Source organism: Pyrgilauda ruficollis, unplaced genomic scaffold (assembly GCF_017590135.1).
Source record: "Pyrgilauda ruficollis isolate IOZ18807 unplaced genomic scaffold, ASM1759013v1 scaffold3, whole genome shotgun sequence".
NCBI lineage: Eukaryota > Metazoa > Chordata > Aves > Passeriformes > Passeridae > Pyrgilauda > Pyrgilauda ruficollis.
Window position 1 is genome coordinate 7742121 of NW_024524377.1, and position 22320 is coordinate 7764440.

Here is a 22320-nt window from a genome sequence, read left to right on the forward strand (position 1 = left end):
CTGGTTGACAGTTCACTTGTCAGCCTGGGAGATCCCTGTTTCTTCCAAAGCAACACCTGGAAGGCAGGAACAAATTCCTGTACCCATCTTGGTGCTGCCTTGCAGAGACAAAATTGCTTCAGTTATTATAAGTTCTTCAGCTATTGGCTTGGAGGACAAAATCTGAAATGCTGGTTGTACAAGCATGGTTTTCAGATGGTCAAAGCATCTGAAACGATGGTTTGTACAAGCCAACACCAAAGTGATGTGTAGTACCTCTCATTTATAGTGCAATTTTAAGAACTGAACCTTGAACCAGCACAACTAACATCCTCCAAGTGCAAACACCACCTAATTGGTCTTGATGGCATCTCTCTGAGATATGTATTGATAACAATGCCCATTACCCTTGCTACAACAAAGTAAAACTTGCCTAGGGTTTATACAGCCAGCCAGTAGCTGAACTAAATTACACATCAGAGCATCCTCTCAATCTTACCAACACTGCTCTAAATTGTCTACTTAATGGAAAGTTTTCCTAATTCATTAGAGAACTCAAATTAGACCTTGAGAAAAGCCTCCTTCTGTTCCAGATGTTTGCTGATCAGAGGGATGACATGGTCTATCTCAGCTGCTGGCCCAAGTTTATCTCGGCCTCCACACCAGTCTTCATCCCGTCTGTACTCCTGCTCCAGGCTCTCTAACACGCTGCACACCTGAAACATGCCCACAGCACAACTCAGTTATCCACAATCATAACCAGGAGAACATTCAGTAAGAGTCTGCGACCAATGACATTTCATTTTTGTGCTATGGGCCACAGCATGGGGGTAACTGGGAATAAAACAGGCCCTAGACAGAATGATCAAAGTATTTTTCTTACCCGTAGGGATCTGTTTGGGATACAATTTATCTGGTTTAAGGCTGATAAATCATTCTTCTCTTCTAATGAATAATGGGAGGAAGCACAAAAGGTTGAATCAAGGCAGGAGTCACTCCAGCCCCAGTGGATCATTCAGGAAACAATCCCTATTCTAGAACGTGTTTAAATCCTACTGAAGTCAAGGGACTTAACACATACTTAAAGAAAAGCACATGCTTAAATACTTTCCTGAAATAAAGTCTGAAGCTGGAACTAATTCTCTTCAGCTATATTTTAGTTGCTCCCTATACAGCTTTTTTAAAGGTTGATGGAAACCAATAGACTTTAAATCAGGGTCACAGTCTAGGTGGATGCAGGTGCTCCACTGCACAGAGCTCACACACATATGTTCTGTCTGGAATAGTGGAACAGTGGAAATGAGGTAAATAAACCAACACAGCCTGGAAATTAGGCAGTTGCCTAAGACAAGGCTGAATCTTATGTTGCATATCCTGAGAATATTCTCAGTGGCCTGTGCAGACACAGCAAAAGTTTTCCAGGACATTTGGAACTTTCTTCTTCTTTCCCTAAAGGGCTCTTCCTACAGACTCCACTGCTGAGATGACCCAGTCAGTTACTGCTGGGATGCAGGTAACAATGTCCATACTTTTCTTGCTCACTCTTGCAGCTTTAATATGAACACAGTTATAATTCAGGGAAACCCACATTATTAAGAGCACAGCCTGGAGGAGACTCCAGAATTACCCCTCAATCATCCCCAATATCACAGGCCATTTTCATGTAAATCTGATCAAGAGCACATAGAAGTCCACTTTAAAACTGGTGAGTTAAGGTGAGCTGATAACTGATCCTGCTGCCAGGCTTATGCATTATGCAAGGACCTTATGCACTTGGAAATCTAAAATTATTTTCTTGCTTGGATGCAAACCAGCATTCACCCTCAAACATTTAGTGGAGAGCAAGTGCTTCACGTGTCATGGGCACAGAAAAGCATTTCCATTTCACTTCTTGAAAACCCTGACATCCTATTGGACTTCGGTGATTTAAAGAATGAAAATAAATGGACTGCCTGGGATTCACATATTTCCAGGAAGAATTGTCCCGGCATGTGCAAAGATTGTCTTTCTGTTAAGGTGATGAGAGAAGTGAATATAAAATGGGCTGTCAATGAAGTCAGAGAAAAACTGGGCTATTTGAAATCCAGGGCTTCACCACTAATATCAAGAACATAATATACTTGGGAAGACAGGCATGAAAAAGTTTGGCTACACGTGACACTCTGTTCATTTTAGCTCTTTTTTCTGGATACTCAGAGAATTCAGGATCCAGTAAATTATTCATTTCACTGTCAGGCAGTCACGGAGCAGACCCTTAAGGACTGTAGATCAGCTGTGCAGCCCAAGAGAAGATGACAGGCTTGCAGCATGAGTTCATGAGCATTCAAAGACTGAATGATCTTTGCCCTGCATATTTGCTGAATAGACACAACCAATGAATGAACTGGTGGGCACTGCAGTGTGCTTGTCTGAGCCTTGGAAACAAGAAGAGAGACTCAACTGATAAATTACTGCCAATACATATTTTGGCCAGTACATTTAACTGTCTAAAGCTCTAATGAATCCCCTAACAGCTTTCATTTCTCAAACTCCTTCATCAGCAGTAATTCATTTTGATCTTGAATGCATCAGGGACTGTAAATCTGTTTGAAACTCTTCACAGTGAAATACATTAATTATAAGGAATGCATTCCTCTTAAACAGTCTTAAAAGTACATTAAACAAATGACACCAAAAAGTCACCCAAGGAGCATCTACAGCCTCCAAGTTAAGGAAAAGTACACTCTTTCCCTAATGACATATCTAGTTGTGTTAAAAATCTTCCCATGTCTGGTTCTCTAATTGTGGACCTAACTGTGTGACAATAACAATAGAAAATGTCCTGGCAATCACTGCTGCCTTTTGTGTAAAACCACAGGTTCCTGCAGTGTCCCTGCTAACACCAACTGCCTGGCTGCAGTAAATGACATCAGGCAAGGCTGCCAGAGTAGCCACACTGTGACACTAATTCCCACTGACTGCAGTATAAAGGGCACCTGCTTGTGCAAGGGATGAATAATCCCACCATGCCAGCAGCCAACTGGAATGTGTTTTGCAATTCATGAACACCTGGAATGAAGTAGAATTGGGATAGCATATTGGCTCCTGCTGTAATTATGTGTGTTGCAGGTGGATTTAAGAGAAATCCCTTCAAATCTTGGCATCTTTTTTGGCATGGTGGTATTTAAGTACTAGTGAAAACATTGGCTCACAAAGTAAAAATTAATTAATTGCAAGCAGTTCTCAAGGAAAAGCAGATTTCTACTCCTCAAAACTAAGTATCACGAGAACTTAAAACAAAAGTGGGATTTCAAAAATTATTCCTGTTTGAAAGGGGAAAATTGAAAAAACCCAACAAAAATAGCACCTTCAAGAACTACACTGCTACACTGAAAACTAAGATGAAAGTTATTACAAACTGCTTGCTGCTCTTTTTCATCTTTTTTTGAGGGGTGAGGCGGTGAGTGGGTTATGTTTGCTTTTGGGTTTGGTGTTTTTTTTGGGTTTTTTTTGGTTTTTTTTTTGTGTTTTTTTTTCTTTTTTTTTTTTTTTTTTTTTTTGGGTTTTTTTTTTTGTGGTTTTTTTTTTTTTTTTTGTTGTTGTTTTTTGGGGTTTTTTTTTTGGTTTTTTTTTGGTTTTTTTGTTTTTTTGTTTTCCAGACTTGGTTTACTATGGCTAAGAAATGGCTCTGTCCAGCTCACCTGCTCAGAGGTTTTATAAAAGGCCACGGAGGCATTGACGAGTTTGAGCCTGTCCTCCATCTTCAGCATCAGCTGCTGCCAGTGCAGGGCCACCTTCTCAGCACATTCTCTGATGGCATCAGCATCATAATGTCCAGCCTGCAGCAACACTTCGGCCTTCTGCTGGACCTGCAGGGCACTCTGGTGTGTCTTCTGTAAGGAAGTGGCATGAAAGAGGGACTGTGTATGAGGGGAGGAAAGAGAGGTTGTACAGATGCGCCAGATGTATGGTAGAAAGGTGAAGGCGTGAGCATGGGGATGCGAGAGAGTGAAATATTTTCAGAATTATCTTCAGTTAACAGTCACTTTCTGCAAAGCATTTTAGTTTCAGTTATTCACACACATTTGCAACATGTTAATAAAGCTTGGAACATGTAAGTACTGGGTTGGCTCCAATGGTCAGCTACTGCCCCTTGGGCAGTAACATGCGGTGGGGGCCCCCGGGGTTCATTCTGACTGCCTGGTGCAGGCAGCTCTCACTGAGCTCTTACCCAGCCTCAGTGCTGACTGCATCCCACACAACCTGCAGCCCAAAAGCAAACTCTGAACAGCTGGCAAACCATGGGCCTAACCACCCCAATTTGGCTCTTGTCAGGCAGTTACCTGGCATCAGCAGCTTTACTTGTGCAGTTGTTCAAAACATCAATCCCAGAAAATAAGATGTCTTACTAAAGGGCATGAACTTTATCACAGGTAGCAGCCCCTACAAGATGCATTTCTGGAAGTCAGTTGACTCATACTGGAGATTAGACTTATGCTCCTAGCTTTAAGGTCAGAGCTGGGGAGAGTCAAACCATTCCCTCCACCATTCCCCAGTTTACTCAGTAGCCACTTTACAGGCAGGACTGAGTTATCTGCCCCACTCCTCGGCCTATACCAGCTCCTCTCAGAGTTACCAAGTGGTGGCTATGTCTTCCTCTGTGGGCTGCTAAAATAGCCCCCATCCCTTCCCAGCCTCCTGAGTAACTGTTCAGACATGGTTAAGTCCAGTATTTTATTTTAACCTTCTAAACAGAAGCCCTAAAATCTCTCAGACTCCTCTGTGCTATGTCCCATTTGTAACTGCTGCTGACAAATTCTCATGTGATAGTTTTATGATCTAAGCCATGAACCTGGAAAAAAGCTTGAAATAATCTAGCAATACACTGATGAATAATGCAATGTAGAGAAAGCTATTAGGAAACAAAAATGATTAATACTTGGCAGAAACTTAGGAAGATGTTCAAGAACAACTGGTTAAATTTAATATCCAGCTGCTTTACTGATGTTAGAATTATAATACTTGTTTGAAATAGACTTTGAAGGATTTCAACTGAAAATCAATTCCACATCTAGAATGTTTTTAGAGAACAGTCTGCCTCGTGTGCTTTGCTGATGTCTTCCCCATATTGAGCTTTAAATACTTTAAATATTTAATCTAGTGTTTTTTCTTTTTGAAAACTTATTTCCCCTCACTATGGTGTAACCCTCTTCTCCCTCTGCAATTTGCATTCACCACCAAATGCAAGCACTTCCCCAATGTCAGAAGCTGTGATAACTCAGCCAGTGGGTGTCTTGTTCCCCACTGCTGTCTGATGGTGGCTGCCAAGATGTGGTCAGCACAGCTTGGTACCAGCCAGCTCATACAGAATTGATAAAAAACTTCTTCCTTTTCCTTTAGGAGCTGCAACAGCTGCTCCCTCATTACTCTGAGCAGAGCTCGATCAAAATAAGTCATTAGCTGATATTTATACTTATTAGCATCACTGTAATGTATATTGACTAACTTCAAGTTTACCAGGAGACATCCCTTCCTCTTCCCCCCACGTCCCACCCCCACTCAGGCATCTCTACAAATCTCCATACTTGCAGAGTTTAGTCTGGTTTAGTTTTCAAGTATAAGGGTATTTTTCAGCTGTTCTTTTCTCTGTAAAAACCTAACAATCAATATAATCTGGGAAGCACACACACCTTTTAAGCTGGAACAGGAAAATACAATGCTAGAAAGCAAGCTCTTTCTAGCAACTGATGTGAGCACACCCTTTGGGGGTTTGCTCACAATAACAGAGATACATGAAGCATTAAGCTTAATCAGGAATCTTTCAGTGCACTGCTCAGGGCAGACCTTAGCCCTTCACTACCTTCTCATTCAAAGGAAAGCTGCTCAGAGCAGGGGCTGTTCCTCCTGGCCCTGTGAGTGATGCAAATGGGTTGGCTCACAATCGGTTTCCAAGGGCCAGGTCAGAGATGTGTTGCTTCTCCAGAGCAAGAAGGGGGAAAAGCAGTTTAGGAGTCAATTCTTAAAAATTGCCCCTCTTGCCTCTTTGTCAAAATTGTTTGAGGATGAGGGTTGGAATGAATTTCTTTTCTGGTGCTCATGAAAGGAAAGCTGAATGAAAGATTATTTAGCATGAGAGCATTATCCAGTAAAACAATATTCACAAATGAATGCTGTGGAATGACCTCCAGACTGTGGATGTGGAAGGAAACTGACTTGACAAACTTTTCCCATTTCGGATCACTTTATTAATTTCAATCTTATTTTTTAATCAAGGAAATTATCAGGAGATGCTCGAGTGTCATTTTCATGAACGGCAAAGCTGATATCTGGCAGCAGAAGAATTAGCTGCAGGTGACAAATAATTTGTTTCACTATTAGTTTCTGGCTACACTGAGTTTAATAATAAGTTGATTCTCTAAAGCCTCTATTCCTTCAAGAAAGCAATGATTGATGCCCATGAGTTAACCTTTAGTGTGATGTTCACCTGGGAAAGAGAAACAAAGTGAAGTTGTTGGTGTTACCTCTATTGCCAGCTGGAACTGCTCGTGCTCCCGCTGGAGCTGCTCAGCCTCCGAGAGGGAGCTGGCATTGACCAGGCTGGCGTTGAGCATCGACTCCCCGTTCCTGATCCAGCCAAGCACCTGCAAACAGAGGATGTGCTCATTGAAAGGTGCCTTCACTACTTGGGTTTATGCAGTCACCTATTAGAAGATGCTTCAGCCTGACTGAACAAGTGTGGTCTCAGGCTGAAGCTGTGAACAGAAAGAAATCCTAGCATAACATCTTAATGGCACACAGTTTTAAAAGGCAAAGATCTTATTGAAAAAGTTATTGCTTGAAGAATTAAACTCCCTTTACATGGATATTTGGATAGCAAAGGACACTCATTTTCAAGGTTTGATCACAAAAATGAATGGGCCCCTATGCAAATACCCCAGGGCAAAACCACAAAGCATAATGAGGGAGATTTGAATTTAAACATCTTTTCAAATTTCCAACTGGAATCATAGATGTTGCAACACTTTTCTGCTTCACTTGCCTGAGTGTATTTCACACAAAAATCTGAGTTTGGGGGAAGGAGGGAGAGGACACAGTTGGATTCATTTGGCATGGAGTTAAGATGCAGTTGGAGTTTCCACCTGCACACAGCTAGGAAAAAATGTCAAATCTTGCATTTTATGTTTAATCAAGAAGCTTTACTTCAGACATGTTAAAATTATTTGTAGACATGCAATCCATGCTGTAATGATGGCAGAATCAGATCCTAAATGTACATAATTAATCCATCAAGCTTTTACTCACTCATTTAAGCAGCAACATTTTCTGCTATTTTAAGACACGTGTTTAGGAAATTAGCACCCAGAACACACATGCAAGTTCTTTCCTGTGTGGCCTCAAAGACTTTTTTCTACCAGTGAAAGTGTCATATTAGTCCAATAAAGCCAGAAGGTTGCTGAGTCCAATTCACAGATCCACAGGAAATCCTGACTGCTCAATCACTGCCCTAAATTTAGCTCATGATTTCCAAAATTGACTTTGCTGCAATAGTCTACATAGCAATTTCCCTTTGTACTGTCATTTTCTACAAGTGATCCATTAATTGCCTGGAGGAAAGAGGGATTTTTTTATTGCTTTGTTTTTCATCCCTACATCATGCATCACCCTAGTTAGTGCCATTCAGTTCCCTGTAGGGTAAAAGAATTAGTTTTCCCTAGGAGAAAAATGGGAGACATCTATACATGTAGCTGACCCTAATTTGTAGAAAATTACATTCTGCTCAGTACAACAGCATGGAAGATTTAATTTAATTAATTTCTCTTTCATCAGCAGGTGTAATTGCTCCTGTGGTAAATGCATCACACATTTAAAGAAAAAGCAGTTGAGTTATCATGTGGAAATTGTATTTGCAGATATTTTCTATAACCCATCAAACTGCATTATTACCAGCTACATGGTACCAAACTCTGAAGTTAAGCAAAGGATCACTGTACCTGGAAAAGGCTTGAACAGAGGACATCATGAGACAAGACATGCTTTCATGTTTTACATACTGCAATACACCCAGCCTTGGACTATTTGGAAAGTAGAAAATACTGAGTGTGTATGGTAAAAATACAGCTTTTTTTTTCATGCTAAAAATACAGTTCTTCTTTCATTTCAGCTGAGTTTTTAAAAAACTACCACAGACAGTTTGACACAGATTTCACACAAATATCTGAGCCTCTAAATAGCAAAACATCAGAAAGAAATACATGGAAGCTCAATCTTAAAACAAAACAACTTGATTAGGAAGAGGGACCACACAACCAGTCTGCCAGGTTTCCTCTTGTGTTGACAACACATATTCATCCCTCTTTTCAAGAGTCTTGCAGACTCAAATTATCCAGGGGAAAGCAGTTCAGGTGGACTGGTGGATTCCATGTGCCAGCAATGCTGCCAGCACTGCTCCTGACCAAGGCTGCTGCCACCCCTGAGCAGCTGCCCCCTCTCCTTCCCCCAGAGTGTGGGCTTGGACACACATTCTGAGGTTCCTATATCCCCCTTTTCAGGCCAAGGAGCACCCAAGCACTAGCAAATTTTTCTTGGAAGCATTTACACAGTGGCCCTTTTCTACTTTGACAAGTCTGGCACTTCCATGTTGGAGACTCATCTGGGATTTGCATTGGCTCTTTTCATAGTAATGCTTCACTCTTGTGTTGTTTCCATACAGTAAGGAAAAAAAATGCAGTTGCACAACCAAAGCATCTTAAGTCTAAGTTCAAAACCCTTGCAGAGACATTCCTTGTGTCCCTGGTTTAGACCTGGCTGAAAGGATGCATTTACACATTTGTATCTAGTTTACAAGACCTGCTCACAAAGTGACCTCTACTCATATAGTGCTTAATACCTTAATACCTTCATTAAAGTATATAGAAAAACTCCTAATACAGGACCAAAGCACTTCTATGATTATTTCCTGTATTGATAGTTTCACCATTATTTAGCAATGTGCAGACAGGCCAACCCTAAAAGACAGCTTTAAAAAGATATTTTCTACAAATTACAGATTTTATCAGCTTTGTAGAAGCAATGATTAAATAATTCTGGAGTTAAATAAATCTTCAAAGACTTTCTTATACATCCTTATACAACAAATTTTTATAACAGAGAAGCAGAAACAATTTTATGGGCTCTTATATAAAAGCCAGTTGCCACTGGAGGACAGTTTCACTACAAGGCATGGGTTGTTTAACAGGGCAATCACCACAGCTCAAACAACTCCCACCTTTGACTCCAATTTGCTTCAGAGAGGCTATGCTCCTGTACAGGGATTCTCTGTAATTAAATAATAGTACCAAATTCTTCTAAAACTCCTAATTTCTTCCCTGGAACTCTGCCATCTTCACTGAGCACAGAGTCAGACTCTACCAGAAAAATAAAGATTGAGGCACCCCTTGTGCAGCCATCCTTAACAAATGAGAGCTCTGTACCATGCAGTGCTTTTGTCTACTGCTCAGTTTAGTCAGAATGTTTCTGAAAATGTTTCTTCATGTTTCTAAAAAAGACTTAAGGCCTTGCTATGGATACCTTTCCAGTCAGAAAAGAAAAGATTTTTAAGTTTAGAAGAGAAAACAATCTAAGTGAATCTTTTACACCTCCAGACCCTTTGAAGCTTCCTCCAGAAGCTTTTACTAACACAGACACAACCATCAAGGACAGCTTCTTGTAATTTTAACCATGTTTAAAACTTAATCTGTTTTCCAGGAGCTATTTGACATTAGATTAGGAAAAAACAAACATATTCAGTGTCTCTCAAATTACTACTTCCCATCATCCTTTGGGCATATATATTTTGAAGTAAATCTAATGCCAAACAGCAAAAATAGATGGATAACAAGCACATTAAAAGGATTAAATATACTTCAAAACAACCTGGAAAGCAAGTATAGTGGGACACCTTGAGGATATCTTGGAGCAAATTAGGTCAAGTTCAAAACTTATTTAAAAAAAAAAGCCCAAACCATACAAAGACAAATTAAGGGGATAGGGAAGCCAAACAGCTGCAGGCACAGCATTACAGTTTGTTTTTTTAAACTGATCTCCACAAATCTATTCTGTTATTACTTTTATGTAAGCAGTCCAAGCTCTATAGTTTCTGTCAGAAATGAGTAGGATCCAAATGAGGGAAAATCAGGCTTGGGCAGAATTTTTCTTAATAACAAAGACCTTGTGAATTACTGATCTTTACCATTTCCGCTCTAAAGCAGTTCACAGAACATCTCATTTGGAATTGTTCCACTTTAACGGCCCCAAACTTCAATTCATTGTCTTGGCATTCAAACCCTTGGTGCATATGATATAAAGCAGAAATCTCTGGTAAATGAAACTTAAATAGATAGAGACAGTTTAAAGACTTTTTATTTCCATGAGCCATTATATCAAAATGCAAACACATGTAGATGTAGCAGCTTTGACCAATTTTACTCTGTCAGCAGAACTTAACACAGCTACAGGAGGTGTCTTGCAACAACCACATCTCAACTAATTCGCAAGAGAAAGAGCAATTTGGTAATGAGATCATCCATCATCTCAGATGCACTAAACTGAAAGTGAAGGAAACCTGGACCAGACTGGAGGTGAACTACAAGCCAAAATCAATATATTCCCCAATTTCACTAAATGGTTGGGAATATGACTCATCTACAGGAAACCAAATAGATAAGACACTGAAATATTTTAACTTGCCTCTTTCTAAGGGAGATTGTAGCTGTGGTAATTTATAGGTTAACAAGCAAAGGGGTGCTTAGTACTCAGCTGAACAAATAAAATGTTTTTGCACTACTGGTTTGCTGGGAGGTCACATAATAACAAAGGCTCTGATGGTCCCAAGCTCTGTTAAGGAAATACTAATTCAAGGCAGCTGTTCTCTCACAGTATTAGCTCAGTCCTATAACCACTTCCTTTGGGTAGATTTCAGTTGTAAAATAGTTAAGGACCAGCAGATATTGGATAATAAGGCAAATAACATCAGGTACCTGCAGAAAGTGCTTCACTGCCACTGAATGGCTGCAGGAGCAGCCACAGGGCTGAGCGAACTTGATCCCAGACAAGTGGGCAACCTGCAGCTCTAGCCTCTCCTACACATGTAACTCCTCTCTGCTTTCTGTCATAAGTTAAAGTGGCTCTTCTTTACCATAAATCTATCACATACACCTCCAGGCTTAGCTAAGCTAAGAAACTTCAGAAACCTGTAGGAAAAAGAAAAAAGTATATACTTCATAATCATGTTAAGATGGTGGTTATAAATATCACAAAGATTTTCTGGATTTTTTTTTTGTTTGGTTTTTTTTGGGTTTTTTTTTTGGTCACAAAGTTTTTCTGGATTTTACTTGATTTGTTTTTCTTTTTTTTTTTTTTTCCAGAAGAAAGCCAAGCAGTCTACAGAGCTCCAGAACTTTGTGAGGAGCTGATCTTCAATAATCACAAATGCAAAATGACCATATTTTAAAAATAAAAATTAGGAGAGTTCTATGCTACTTTTCGGTACAGTTGAAAAATATTCACATCAAAGAGGATTTTGAAAGAGAAGGTATACACTGCTGTTAGTGCTGCCAGTTTGTTGAGGGTGAAGGATTTCTTTTGCTGGACACAATAAAGCAATTCAGATAAAGCATCACTCAGTCACTCTGTCTTCAAAAATGAATATATATGATCATATGTACTGAGCATTCAGAGAGTGTCTGTATGTGTTTAAGTAAACAAATGAGCAGATCTCTTTTATCTTTACTACCTTGTAGTATTTGGACACTTGTCCCAACACCACCTCCCAACGCACCTATTTGTATAGGAAAATGGAAAACGGAATATTCCAGATGTCTGGAAAAACATTCTTGGTTTTCCTGATGAAATCAAGAACATTTAATAAAAAGACAGACATACACTAGAGTGTGAAGCCACCTATGGGCTAGGAAGCAGGAAGTGTAATGTTATCCTGTGCAGCAAAGGAAAACAAAGAAACATGAGGCATCCAAATTAAATATTAGGGAAAACCAAGGGAGGCAGAACATGACTGCCTATGCTGGGATGAAATCTGAAAGAAAGGCAATTTAATAATACTAAGAGGTCTAAACAAGTCCTGGGATCTAGAGACCACTGATAGAATTTTTTTAATCACTGGAAGATGTTAAAAGATTCCTGCAAGACAACAGATGCATCGTAATAAATGAAAAGGTGAAACTACCATGATTTCATACCTAGGCCTCACAGCTCAGTTTCCTTTGCTGTGGGCCTGTATTCCACCTCAGCTTAAGTCTGGGTCACAAATCAAATAATTATACTCCCAGAACACTTGGAGTCTGAGGCCACTTCCCCAGCTGAGAAGGTATGTGGTCAGTTCTGCACAGAATTCCTGTAACTACCCATGAAGCCAAACACATGCACACTTGGGAGAGCAGAGCCCTGTCTAATTTGCAAAGGGCCATTCTGTAACTGGTCAGCAAATCCAGTATTGTTAAGAAAAGGGGGATTTAGACTGCCCACCTAAAGGTTTGTCCCTTGGCAGACACTGGCTTAGCAGTGTGAATGTATGTAATGGCTAAAACCCCCTCAACACCTCATGTGTGATAAAAACTCACCTGCTTGACCTCAGCCTGGAGGTGCCGGAGCTGGAGGCACTGCTCTAACCTCTTGTGAGTTTGGTCAGCATTCAGCTCCAGCTCGTGCTGTTTCTCGTGAAGGAATTCCAGCAGCTCTTGAACTTGGGTTGCAAGATCAATGTCTTTTTCACAGATCAGCTCAATGCCTGTAACAAGCAGAGAGAGAGATTACTGCACTTGAAATTTCAATTTTGCATAACTGGAAACTTCAAAATTTTTTGCCACTTAACAAGTTATTTGCAACTGTCTGAGTAATTCTTTCTCACTTAACTTTCTCACATATAATATTTGGCTTTCACAGCTCCCTAATCTTCATCACTACTTTTTTCTACAAAGTGGTGTTTCTCTAGTGGTCATTGCTCATCTGACTCATCAGCATCTGACCAGTCAGACTGACCTAAGCACAGTCTTGTTCAAAAACTTGCATGAACATCAAATAAAAAAAAAAAAAAAACCAAACCAGAAAAATCCTAGTTTTTTAGGGTAATTTATAAACCTATAACGCATGTTGAAAAAAAACAACTAGAAGAGAAAAGAGATAAGGAAGAAAACAGAGAAGTCAAATAGATCTACAGTAGTGCTTGCTATAAGTGCAGGAAACTCCATAGAGAAAACCTTTTTCTATCTGGATGCTTGTAGAGGATCATCAACAATGAAGTAGTTTAAATCAGACTTTAGTTCATTCAGAATTATTGCACAGACTGACTTTTGTCCATCCTCACACAGCATTCAGAAAGGGTGTCCTAGTGCTGCATCCCCCTCCCTTGCATCGTTCATGAACTTGCTAATCCCTCAAAGGCCTGTCCCTGGGATTGCAAACTAATAAAGACCTGACTCTTCCCTTCCCCTCAAAGGCCTGGTCTGATTCCATGGCCCTGACTTGATCAGGAGATTGAAATAGAGACTTCCTGAGGCCCTTCCTACCTCCTGAATGTTTTTCTGACGCTGTGAACCTTGTGTGTAGTGTTTACATGAAATACAGTGCAGAGCTGCACACCTTCCTTCTGGGTGCCACTGATGTGACTGTGACGTTGGGCTCACCACCAGTGCAACTGGAAGGTTTGGCCTGGAGGAAACAAGATGTCATTCTGTGCTACTGCAGTCCCTGGGATTGCAAACTAATAAAGACCTGACTCTTCCCTTATGAAGGTCTACTGGAATTTTGCCACTGGCCTCAAAGCAGGAAGGATAAGGAACCTAACATAAAAATAATATGATTGCAGTAATGCTGAGAAAACACTGCACTTTCCTCCAAAGCCGTTTGATTTAACAGAATAATACAGCATTTAAACACAAATGTGTTAATTAGAAGCTGCTGAAAAAAAGTCTTGGACAGTATTTTTGAAAACCATTTAAAAAGTTGTCTTTACCTCCCTCTTTATCCACCTCAGAGACTCATGACTTTCATTCAGCGGTATCTACACAGTACAGCACACAAAATAAATATGACCCTTATTACTAACCCTATCCCTTTTCCTGGTTTCTGGTTTTATCAGAAAAAGCACATGGGAATGCAAATGATTGGCTTATTCCCTTTCCCAGCCAAAACAAAACAGTTCCTTCATTACCAAATAAAGTGGAATGGCCCCTGGCTTCCCATTTAAAACTGGAAATTTAATATATGTTTCTATTCTTGGGAGTGAAGTTCTTTTCAATTGCCAGACACCAGGCATTGTGCTGCAATTAGTCTGCATATGGTTCTGTATCCTGAGGACATGATGGCTTTTTGTATGCTTGACTTCACCACACCTATTGGATATTAAATGCACAGCTTTCCCTCCCGCACACTCAGCTGGTGCAGCTCTGATCGTGCTAACTCATCAGCAGCAACCAGGGAACTGCCTGGGATGCTATCCAAGGGCAGTGTGTGCTCCCCATGATGAATGATCTGCCCTTTCCTGCTTGTCATATGTCATGCAGATTCATTCTGTGGTGCCAGCACACGCGGTGAGAGCGCTTTTTCTTCTTGAGTATTGGTTGGCAAAATAGAAAGCCTTGTTTCCCGAATAATTTCATACACATTATCTTCACATTGTGTTTTGACAGCTAGGAAAGCACAGCTGACTTTCTGATAAAATGAACTTGGTTGCCATTTTCTTCTACTGCCTCAAACAGTGCAGCAGATGTCAAGTGAGTGATATTGAATCAAAAATGTTTTTAAAAAATCCTACAGGAAAGAGTACTGAGCCACACTAACTGGCATCCTACAAAACATACATTAGTGACACCTGAACTACTTACAATGTGAGATACAATTCAGTCTAGGGAAGTCTTGCTTTTTAACCTGTACAAAACTGTTCTCAAACTTCTTTAAACCTGCTTTATGCTAAAATATTAAGAGCCTGTGATAGTAGAGTTTATATTATCTTTTTTGAACTATAAACTACAGTTGTAATTAACTACAAAGGACATCACAAAGCAAATGAAATGGATTTCTGCTTCCCTTTTAAGCAATGCAACACTTGGAAAAGAGGTGAACAATGTTAGCTTGATGACCAGGAAGCAAAAGGACTTTGAATTTTACATGTATCAGGCAGGTACTGAATAAATATCCCGATTTTCAGCTCTACAGTGCATTTCAGGTTTGACTTAGAAGCAATTTATCTAAGATATAAAAAGGAGCTCTGTAAACTATTAGAGACCCCCAACTGGGGGCTCATTATGACAATGATATTGACAATGCAAATGGACTTTCTTAATCAAATAAATTTGCACAATCAATTAACCAGCTATTAGAGTATAACTGCTTTTAATGCCTAGAATCAGACTAACTAAGGTGCGTATGCTAATAAATTACCTGAGCACATCACCACCACAGCTTGGGCCCAAGTGCTGAATTACTCCTGAATAATTATCCTAAGCTTTCTGTGGGAAATGGGATTCTCAGAATTGCCCAAGTTGTCACTTTTGGAAACACCAGGCTCCTTCAACGTATTGAGTAAGGCATCCAGAAAAATCAATAACCATTGCTGAGAGTATTTACTCACATATTTAGCTTTGCTATCAGCAGTAGTGCTAAAATAAAATAGGAAAAATAGCAGATAGGTTCCTTGAAACAAAAAGGGCTGGCTCATTAGAAACTCCAGTCTTGTTGAGAATATTACCATAATATTCTCTACATACAAATATGTTTCCTGATTGACACAGATTTTAGCAACAATTTGCAAGTAGTGCAAAATTTCAGGAAATGCAACCTGACTTCCAGATCTTACCTGTTCCCTAACAAAACCAAACATTTCTTAAAAAAAATAATTATTCTGATGGACAAAACAGTCTAATCCAGGCTCACTCACATGTGCTGGAGTCACAGAAACATAACCCTGAGCTGGATGGAATTTTGGAAATACTGGGCTCGCAGAGAAGCCTGATTGTGTGGATGCCCTCAGTATCCAGAGTCTGACCTGGTGCATCACAAAACCACTGGATTTATTGTACCAACATAAGAATGTTGACAGGCATTGCCACACACTCCACAGCCTAGTAAGGGTCAGTGCTCCAAGTCTGCATCAGACATGCAAAAAATCATGGCTGAATGTCCAAAACCTTCTTTTTCTACCTCCTCAAGACTTCCGAGTGAAAAAGACATCATAAATGGCAGCATGTGGATGTAATTTTATCTGACAGACTTGCTAGCTTAAAGACCTCCAAGACAAACGAGAGAGTGATCAAAACCAAGTCAGTCTTCTGTGTGGCATGCTGAAAAGAATAAAGCTCAAAGAGAGTTATAGGGAAGGGAAGAAACTTGGTCAATTAAGGGTGGCTGGTTAGGTAGAATGGCTCTGGAAAATCACATTTTTTGAGGCTTATATTCTGTGGCTACAGCTGAGTTTTGATTGTATCAGTGGCGACAGTGTACAATAGAAAGCAGCGATAGCAGCTGATTTCCCAGAACCTCTGCAAATTTTCAGCTCTAGCAGTTAAGAAGAATCATCCCCCACCCTATGCCCTGAATGGCTATGATAAAGGATTCAGGAAAAGGGAGTAAAATTCTATCACTTTTTTATGAAGTATAACTGTTCTTTACTGAACTAAGAAGCAGTAGGCTCCCAAGTACTACCTTTCTCCTTTATTTTTCCATTCTCCCAGCATTTAGCATTCCACGCATAGTAGACATGGCCATTACCTTTGATTAACTACAGTTACTCTCCCATGGGACTTCTGCTTCCCTGCTTTTGAGAGCAATGGATTTTTATTAGGTAGGCTTCATAGAAAGTGGCCTTAGAGAATCTTACAAAAACATTTTACAAGTCAATTCACTGACTTGCTAACCTTTTGTCAGCAATCCAAAAAGTTGTTTCTAACTTCTTGACAAACACAGATTTTATTTTATTTTCTAAAACTCAGTCACTGAGGCTCCTGACTGTGCTCTGTTCTGGATCATATTCTTTACCTCCCATAGATTCCTTCAGCATCAAAAAACAAAGAGACAAAAGAGCACAAACATCTTAACCAATGTCTTAGGACGAGTTTTCTAACTCAGAAAGCAGGGAGGCTGAAGCACAGGGCCAGGCATCATGTGGGTAGATCTCAGAGAGGCTCACAGAATGCACCAGATTATCTAGTTCACAACATCCTCTTGAAGCAGTCCTCAAGCCTCTGTTGAGTGCAGCCTGCCAAATCAGGCTGGATACTGCCAGATTGTTCTGAAGGTAGGTGCCTAGAGGTAAAATGTTTGCCAAAGAATAATACCATAAAATCCTTTTTATTTCAAAGGAGGGAAAGAACAGGAACTGCTCTTGCTTGCAATCTTTCCAAACATTTTAGAAGGTTAAAGCACTACATAAGCAACATTCACTTCTGGGCTTTATGCAGTGATTAATCTGAAATATGGTATTCCTTTTCCAGATGCAAAATTCAAGGAAACAAAAATTTTGACTCTTAGGATGTATTAGAAATTCTCATGCTGAAAAGCAGAGCAAAATCAGACAGACTCCCTAGCAAAATGAATCAAAGCTTTCATTTAAGAGCACATCTCAAAGGGCTTTTTTGCACCCAAGTTGCTACCTTTAAGTGCACTCTGAAAAGGAGAATTCCACTGTGGTTTATCATGTTCCCTTTTTACACAAAACAATTCCAAGTAGAACTGGCTGGAAACAAGAATGCCATTTCATTACTGGTTTGAAAGCTCTCATATTTGGATTCTTTCCCAGAGGACTCTTGGATAACTAGATTCTTTCTCCCCTTACCCTCTCTCTCTTTCCCTTGGGCATGTCTGCACCCTGAAATGGGGAACAGAGAAAAGGTACTCCAGTCTGCAGAGGATGAAGCCAGACCATCTGGTCAGTTTGACTCCCACTAAAGTCAAATTGACTAAAGTCAATTTGCAAGAAGATTATCAAGCTCAGGAGTCTAGAATGACTAGACTGCATCCAGACCTGAGGTCTGATTGCCCAGCTCAAGGATCTGTAGCTTTTGACTGCAGTGCTTGTTTCTGAGCTGGAGCAAGGACAAGGAGCTTATCTTGCCCTCCCCTCTCCATCCAATTTGGAGTCAACCACACACTCCATCCTGCAGCTGTGAAACTTTCTGAATGAAACTTGAAATTCAGCTTCACTTCCTCAATGAGTTGCAGTTTCAAAGAAACAGCAGGTTTTTAAATAAAATCCTGAATCAAAATTCTTAAAACTTGTGGGACAGCTCTGAGAGTGGAGAGACAGGTATTGCATATGTTAAAAGCTTATTTGATACGTACAGCATTATTTCAGCTTGCTATGCATTTTGGGGGTTTGGGCTTTTTCTTGTTTTGTGGCTTTTTGGCTGGGGTTTTTTTTTTTTTTTTTTTCCCCCATGTAAAATAGAGATCAAATTGTTCTTCTCACCTGAAGCCTGGACCTCCATGATATATTGGTGCAAGTCTTGCCCTTGCTGGATGACTTCAAAGGTCATGTTGTTCATGGCCAGTTTCCGCTCAGTGTGACGCTGCAATCGCTGCTCAGCCAGAGTGAGATCCTCAGTATTGAAATCATTCATTTGCCTCAGCAGATCCTCATTCCAAGCATCCAACTCTGCTGTAACCTTCATGGGCAGAAGACAGACACTCAGAATCAATGAAGTATCTTAATCCCAAATAGCGTTTGGATCAGAAAATGCTTGGCATTTTGACTCTGATCCAGAAACCTTCAAACTCCAGATCCTGCCCACTTAATGGTAACACTTTAAATTTTTCTTAGGTGAGGATCCATGAAAAGATTATCAGTCCAACAAAATTGTCACCTTCCTTTTTTCTTACATATCCCAAAGGACACTGGAAGAGAATACTTACTATATTCTCATTGATGGTGGAATAAATGTTTCTGAATATATTCAAATTACATGAAAAAATAATGCTTCCAGAATTACAAATCACCCTGCAACCACACAATCCCAAAATGGCCTCAATGTTTCTAAAACATTCATTTTGCAGCACATTATATGTTACATATCACAGATGCAACGCACAACACAGAAACATCACACTCAAGCTTTAGGTGAATCATCTACAGATTCACAAATGAAACCTGGCTGTAACCAAAGACCTGCCAGTAACTCCTGGGAACATGCAAAATCTTCTTTGCTTCCTAATTGTGACACACAGGCTGATGATTTTAGGAGTCCGTTTATTGGACCTTCTGCATTTTACATCTCTTTCCACAGAAGCCAGCTGGTATCAAAGTCCTGAGGTTTTGCCTGTGTAACTAAAGCAAGATCTAGTCTCCACCTAAGCAGCCCAGTCTCACTTCAACCTAGGTTCTGCTGCTGCAGGAAAAAAAGAGGGAATGTGCTAGTGACAGTGAATGAGGGAGGGGGGATGAAAAAAAGAGAAATGGGAATTAAGTTGTACAGTGCAGAATACAGGTCTTAGATGAATTGAAAATGATTAAATAAATGACTTAATTCTGATTAATAGGTCAATTCCTCATAGCTAAATTCAGAAGAGCTAAAAGTAGACATCTACATTCCCACTTGTGCACATTATGATGCAGTGAAAAGTTCTCTGCTTCTCACTTAAAGTGCTCTTCAGGGCCTGTGTGCAGTGAAATGTTCCTAAGGAACCAAGATTGAAATTTTTCCATTCAGCTTTCCTTTGCAGAAAACATACACTATATGCAGCATAGACTTAGGAAGAGGACGCAAATGGATACACATTTCTCACATTAGAATGGACAAGAGCTCAGAGTTTTGCACTAGAAGGAAAAAGTGCACGTTTTAGGCTCTTTTTTGAGAGAAGCAGAAAAGCAGACTTACTCAATGAAGAACCTGGGTCTCATCTGCGGAGGAGAAGGCAGAGCGTGGATATCCTGAGGGGTTTCTATTTTTCTTCAGCTTGTTCCTTTGCCCATTCCACTCAATTACCTTTAAATAATAGCTATCTCTGCACTGTCTTTGCCCCCATTCCTGATTCCAGCAGCCTCTGATTCATTCACATATCACAGCAGGAGTTCCTGGACTGTGGAGACTTATTGGCAGACTTAACAGTTAGGGGAAAATGTCCAAAGTTTATGGTGGAGAAGAGTTTTACCAGATACATTTACATTTAGGGGCAGATGCTCAGCTAACAGCAATCAGAACTGAGGTGGTCTTGACCTCATTTTAAACTACAAACAATGGAATTAATTCAGAGTGAGCGCAGGTTCCTACAGCCATGACAGTAACACACAGTTCAATGTAAGGTCCTTTCTGCTCTTTCTATGGAAAAGCATGTGACATTAAGTGAATCAGAATAACTTCTTCTCAGTAACTTCTCCACTTGGCTGCAGAAGGGACACTGACCACTATTGCTTGTGGGCAATGGAGCTAAAAGGGGCTTTGCTCTGTTATCCACGCTCCCCAGATCAAATCAGTTTTCCAGCTAAGGAGGAAAGAATGGTGCAGGCAGTGAGGATACAAGCTGATAAACAATGCAGGATGCAAGACCAGCTCATGGTGCTCCATGTCACATTGTCAGGGCCTGCAACAGGGGCTAAGCCTGTACCTGAGCAGCTCTGGACACATCCAGCAGTACCAAAGCTGCCAGAGTGAGTGGCAGCTCTGCCAGGCCGAGAGCACAGCCATCATTGGAAGGAAGTAGCCTTTGAGTAGAGCTGGTGAAGGAGGGACAGTCATCCCCTGTGCTGGGTCAGGGAAAGACAGGAAGGAATCAAGCACAGCAAGAGGTGGAACAACACCAAATTTCTCAGGCTAAGTGGGTACAGGAAGGCTGGGTACATTGCTCTGAGTAACAAACAGATGGCTAGCAGGGAATCTGAAGCACACGAAGGCAAGAAGCAATAGCAGGGCTGTGATAACAACCCAGGTTTCCTGAATCCCAATCTGGTGCCCTATTCCAGAGACCATGCTGCTTTGCATATCTCATTAGGACATTTCCTTTTCTGTCTGTACAGACAATGCCTCAAAATTCCAGCATTTTCTGTACTTCAAACAGGACCATTTGGAAATAGCACCAGAGTCTGAATGTACTGATTTGATTTGGGCATAGGGAAAATGACTTCTTTTTCTTGAGGAAGAAGATGTAATTAGGCAGCTCTGTTAACTACAGCCATATACTTTTCAAGTCTAAAAAAATGGATGCTTTCACAGATGAGTCAGGCCTTGATGTCTCTGATAAAACTTGGACTGCATTAAACAGAAGTGTCCTATCCCCCAAGCTGTGGCAAGATCCAATTGCACTGGGCCTCTGTCAGGAATTCTCTCATAAATGAGGGTCACTTGGCCATGAACTTGTTTTATTCCCTTTTGACAAAAAAGAATAGCTGATTAGTTTACCCTGTTCATGTGCTAGTTTTTTGGTGGGAAGAACTGACAGCACTTCTTATTTTATTCACTTTATTTACCAGAGTTAGTGATGCTAAATAGACCTCAGCACTCCTCTCATGCAGTGAGAGAAGGGAAACCCTGCTGTAATAGAAGACTAGAGGCCTGCTCTGTTCTGCTGTGGCTTGAGAAAGCAATTTTACCAAAACAGAAGGGTGCTGAGAGCAGCAAGAGCAGCAGTGCAAGGTCTACACTAGCACAAGCAGCAGCCTTATCCCCTGGCTCCCACACTATTCCAAGGAAAGCTGCACGTGACTCATTGTCAGCCACACTTCAGCCAACTCCTTGGAAGGAGCCACCCTTCTTTTCTGTGGGCTGTATGAGGTCAGTGGCCAAGAAGCAGATCCTTATTACTAAAGGAAGGTCAAACAACTCAGGAGTACTGATGGGAGAAAGCCACGACAAAGCTGTTGATTCCAGTGAGCCTAGGAAGCACATTTTGTCATTCTTCACCTGAAACAGATGCTCCTGCTGCCATGAGAATGGGAGGAGAAGCAACACTGCCAGTGAACCCACTCTAGCATGAAGCGAGACATCTGAGATATCCTTATCAGAGAAAGCGAGGAAGCACATGAGTAAATGCTGGGTTTGTGTGAGCTCCATGAGATTATCCCAGAGCAATTATGGATATACAGACTGTGGCAGCCAGGTCTGCTTTCCATGCAGACATAGTGACCACAGTCTAGACCACAAAGCTTTTAGGCAGGAATCCTCCTAAAGCAGCAACTCAATATATCCAAATTCCCACTCCTGCAATACTGCTGCATTTGCTGCCTCCTGGATTTATCATGTTGCAACATCAGCAGGAAACATGACCAAATGGAGAGGGACATGTTCTTCAGTCCTGGAGAATAATGACAGCTGTAGAGAAGAGCACACAGGTGAAAAGCAGCAGCAGTAATAATGACTATAGGGGCAGTCCAGGCATCTCATGTCT

General features: G+C 40.7%; 1 protein-coding gene across 11 annotated transcripts in view; it reads right to left on the bottom strand.

Moving 5' to 3' along the window:
• Positions 1 to 22320, bottom strand: part of KALRN (kalirin RhoGEF kinase) — a 472671-nt gene that overhangs the window by 149812 nt on the left and 300539 nt on the right. For 10 of the 11 annotated variants that reach the window (XM_041473009.1, XM_041473012.1, XM_041473006.1 and 7 more), the window contains exons 14-18: positions 18413 to 18608; positions 12573 to 12739; positions 6480 to 6599; positions 3660 to 3878; positions 546 to 695 (exon numbers count right to left, since the gene is read on the bottom strand). In XM_041473009.1, the coding sequence (XP_041328943.1) occupies positions 546 to 695; positions 3660 to 3878; positions 6480 to 6599; positions 12573 to 12739; positions 18413 to 18608 (852 nt within the window). The remainder of the gene's footprint in view (positions 1 to 545; positions 696 to 3659; positions 3879 to 6479; positions 6600 to 12572; positions 12740 to 18412; positions 18609 to 22320) is intronic. The other variant, XM_041473008.1, reaches the window with a different exon arrangement.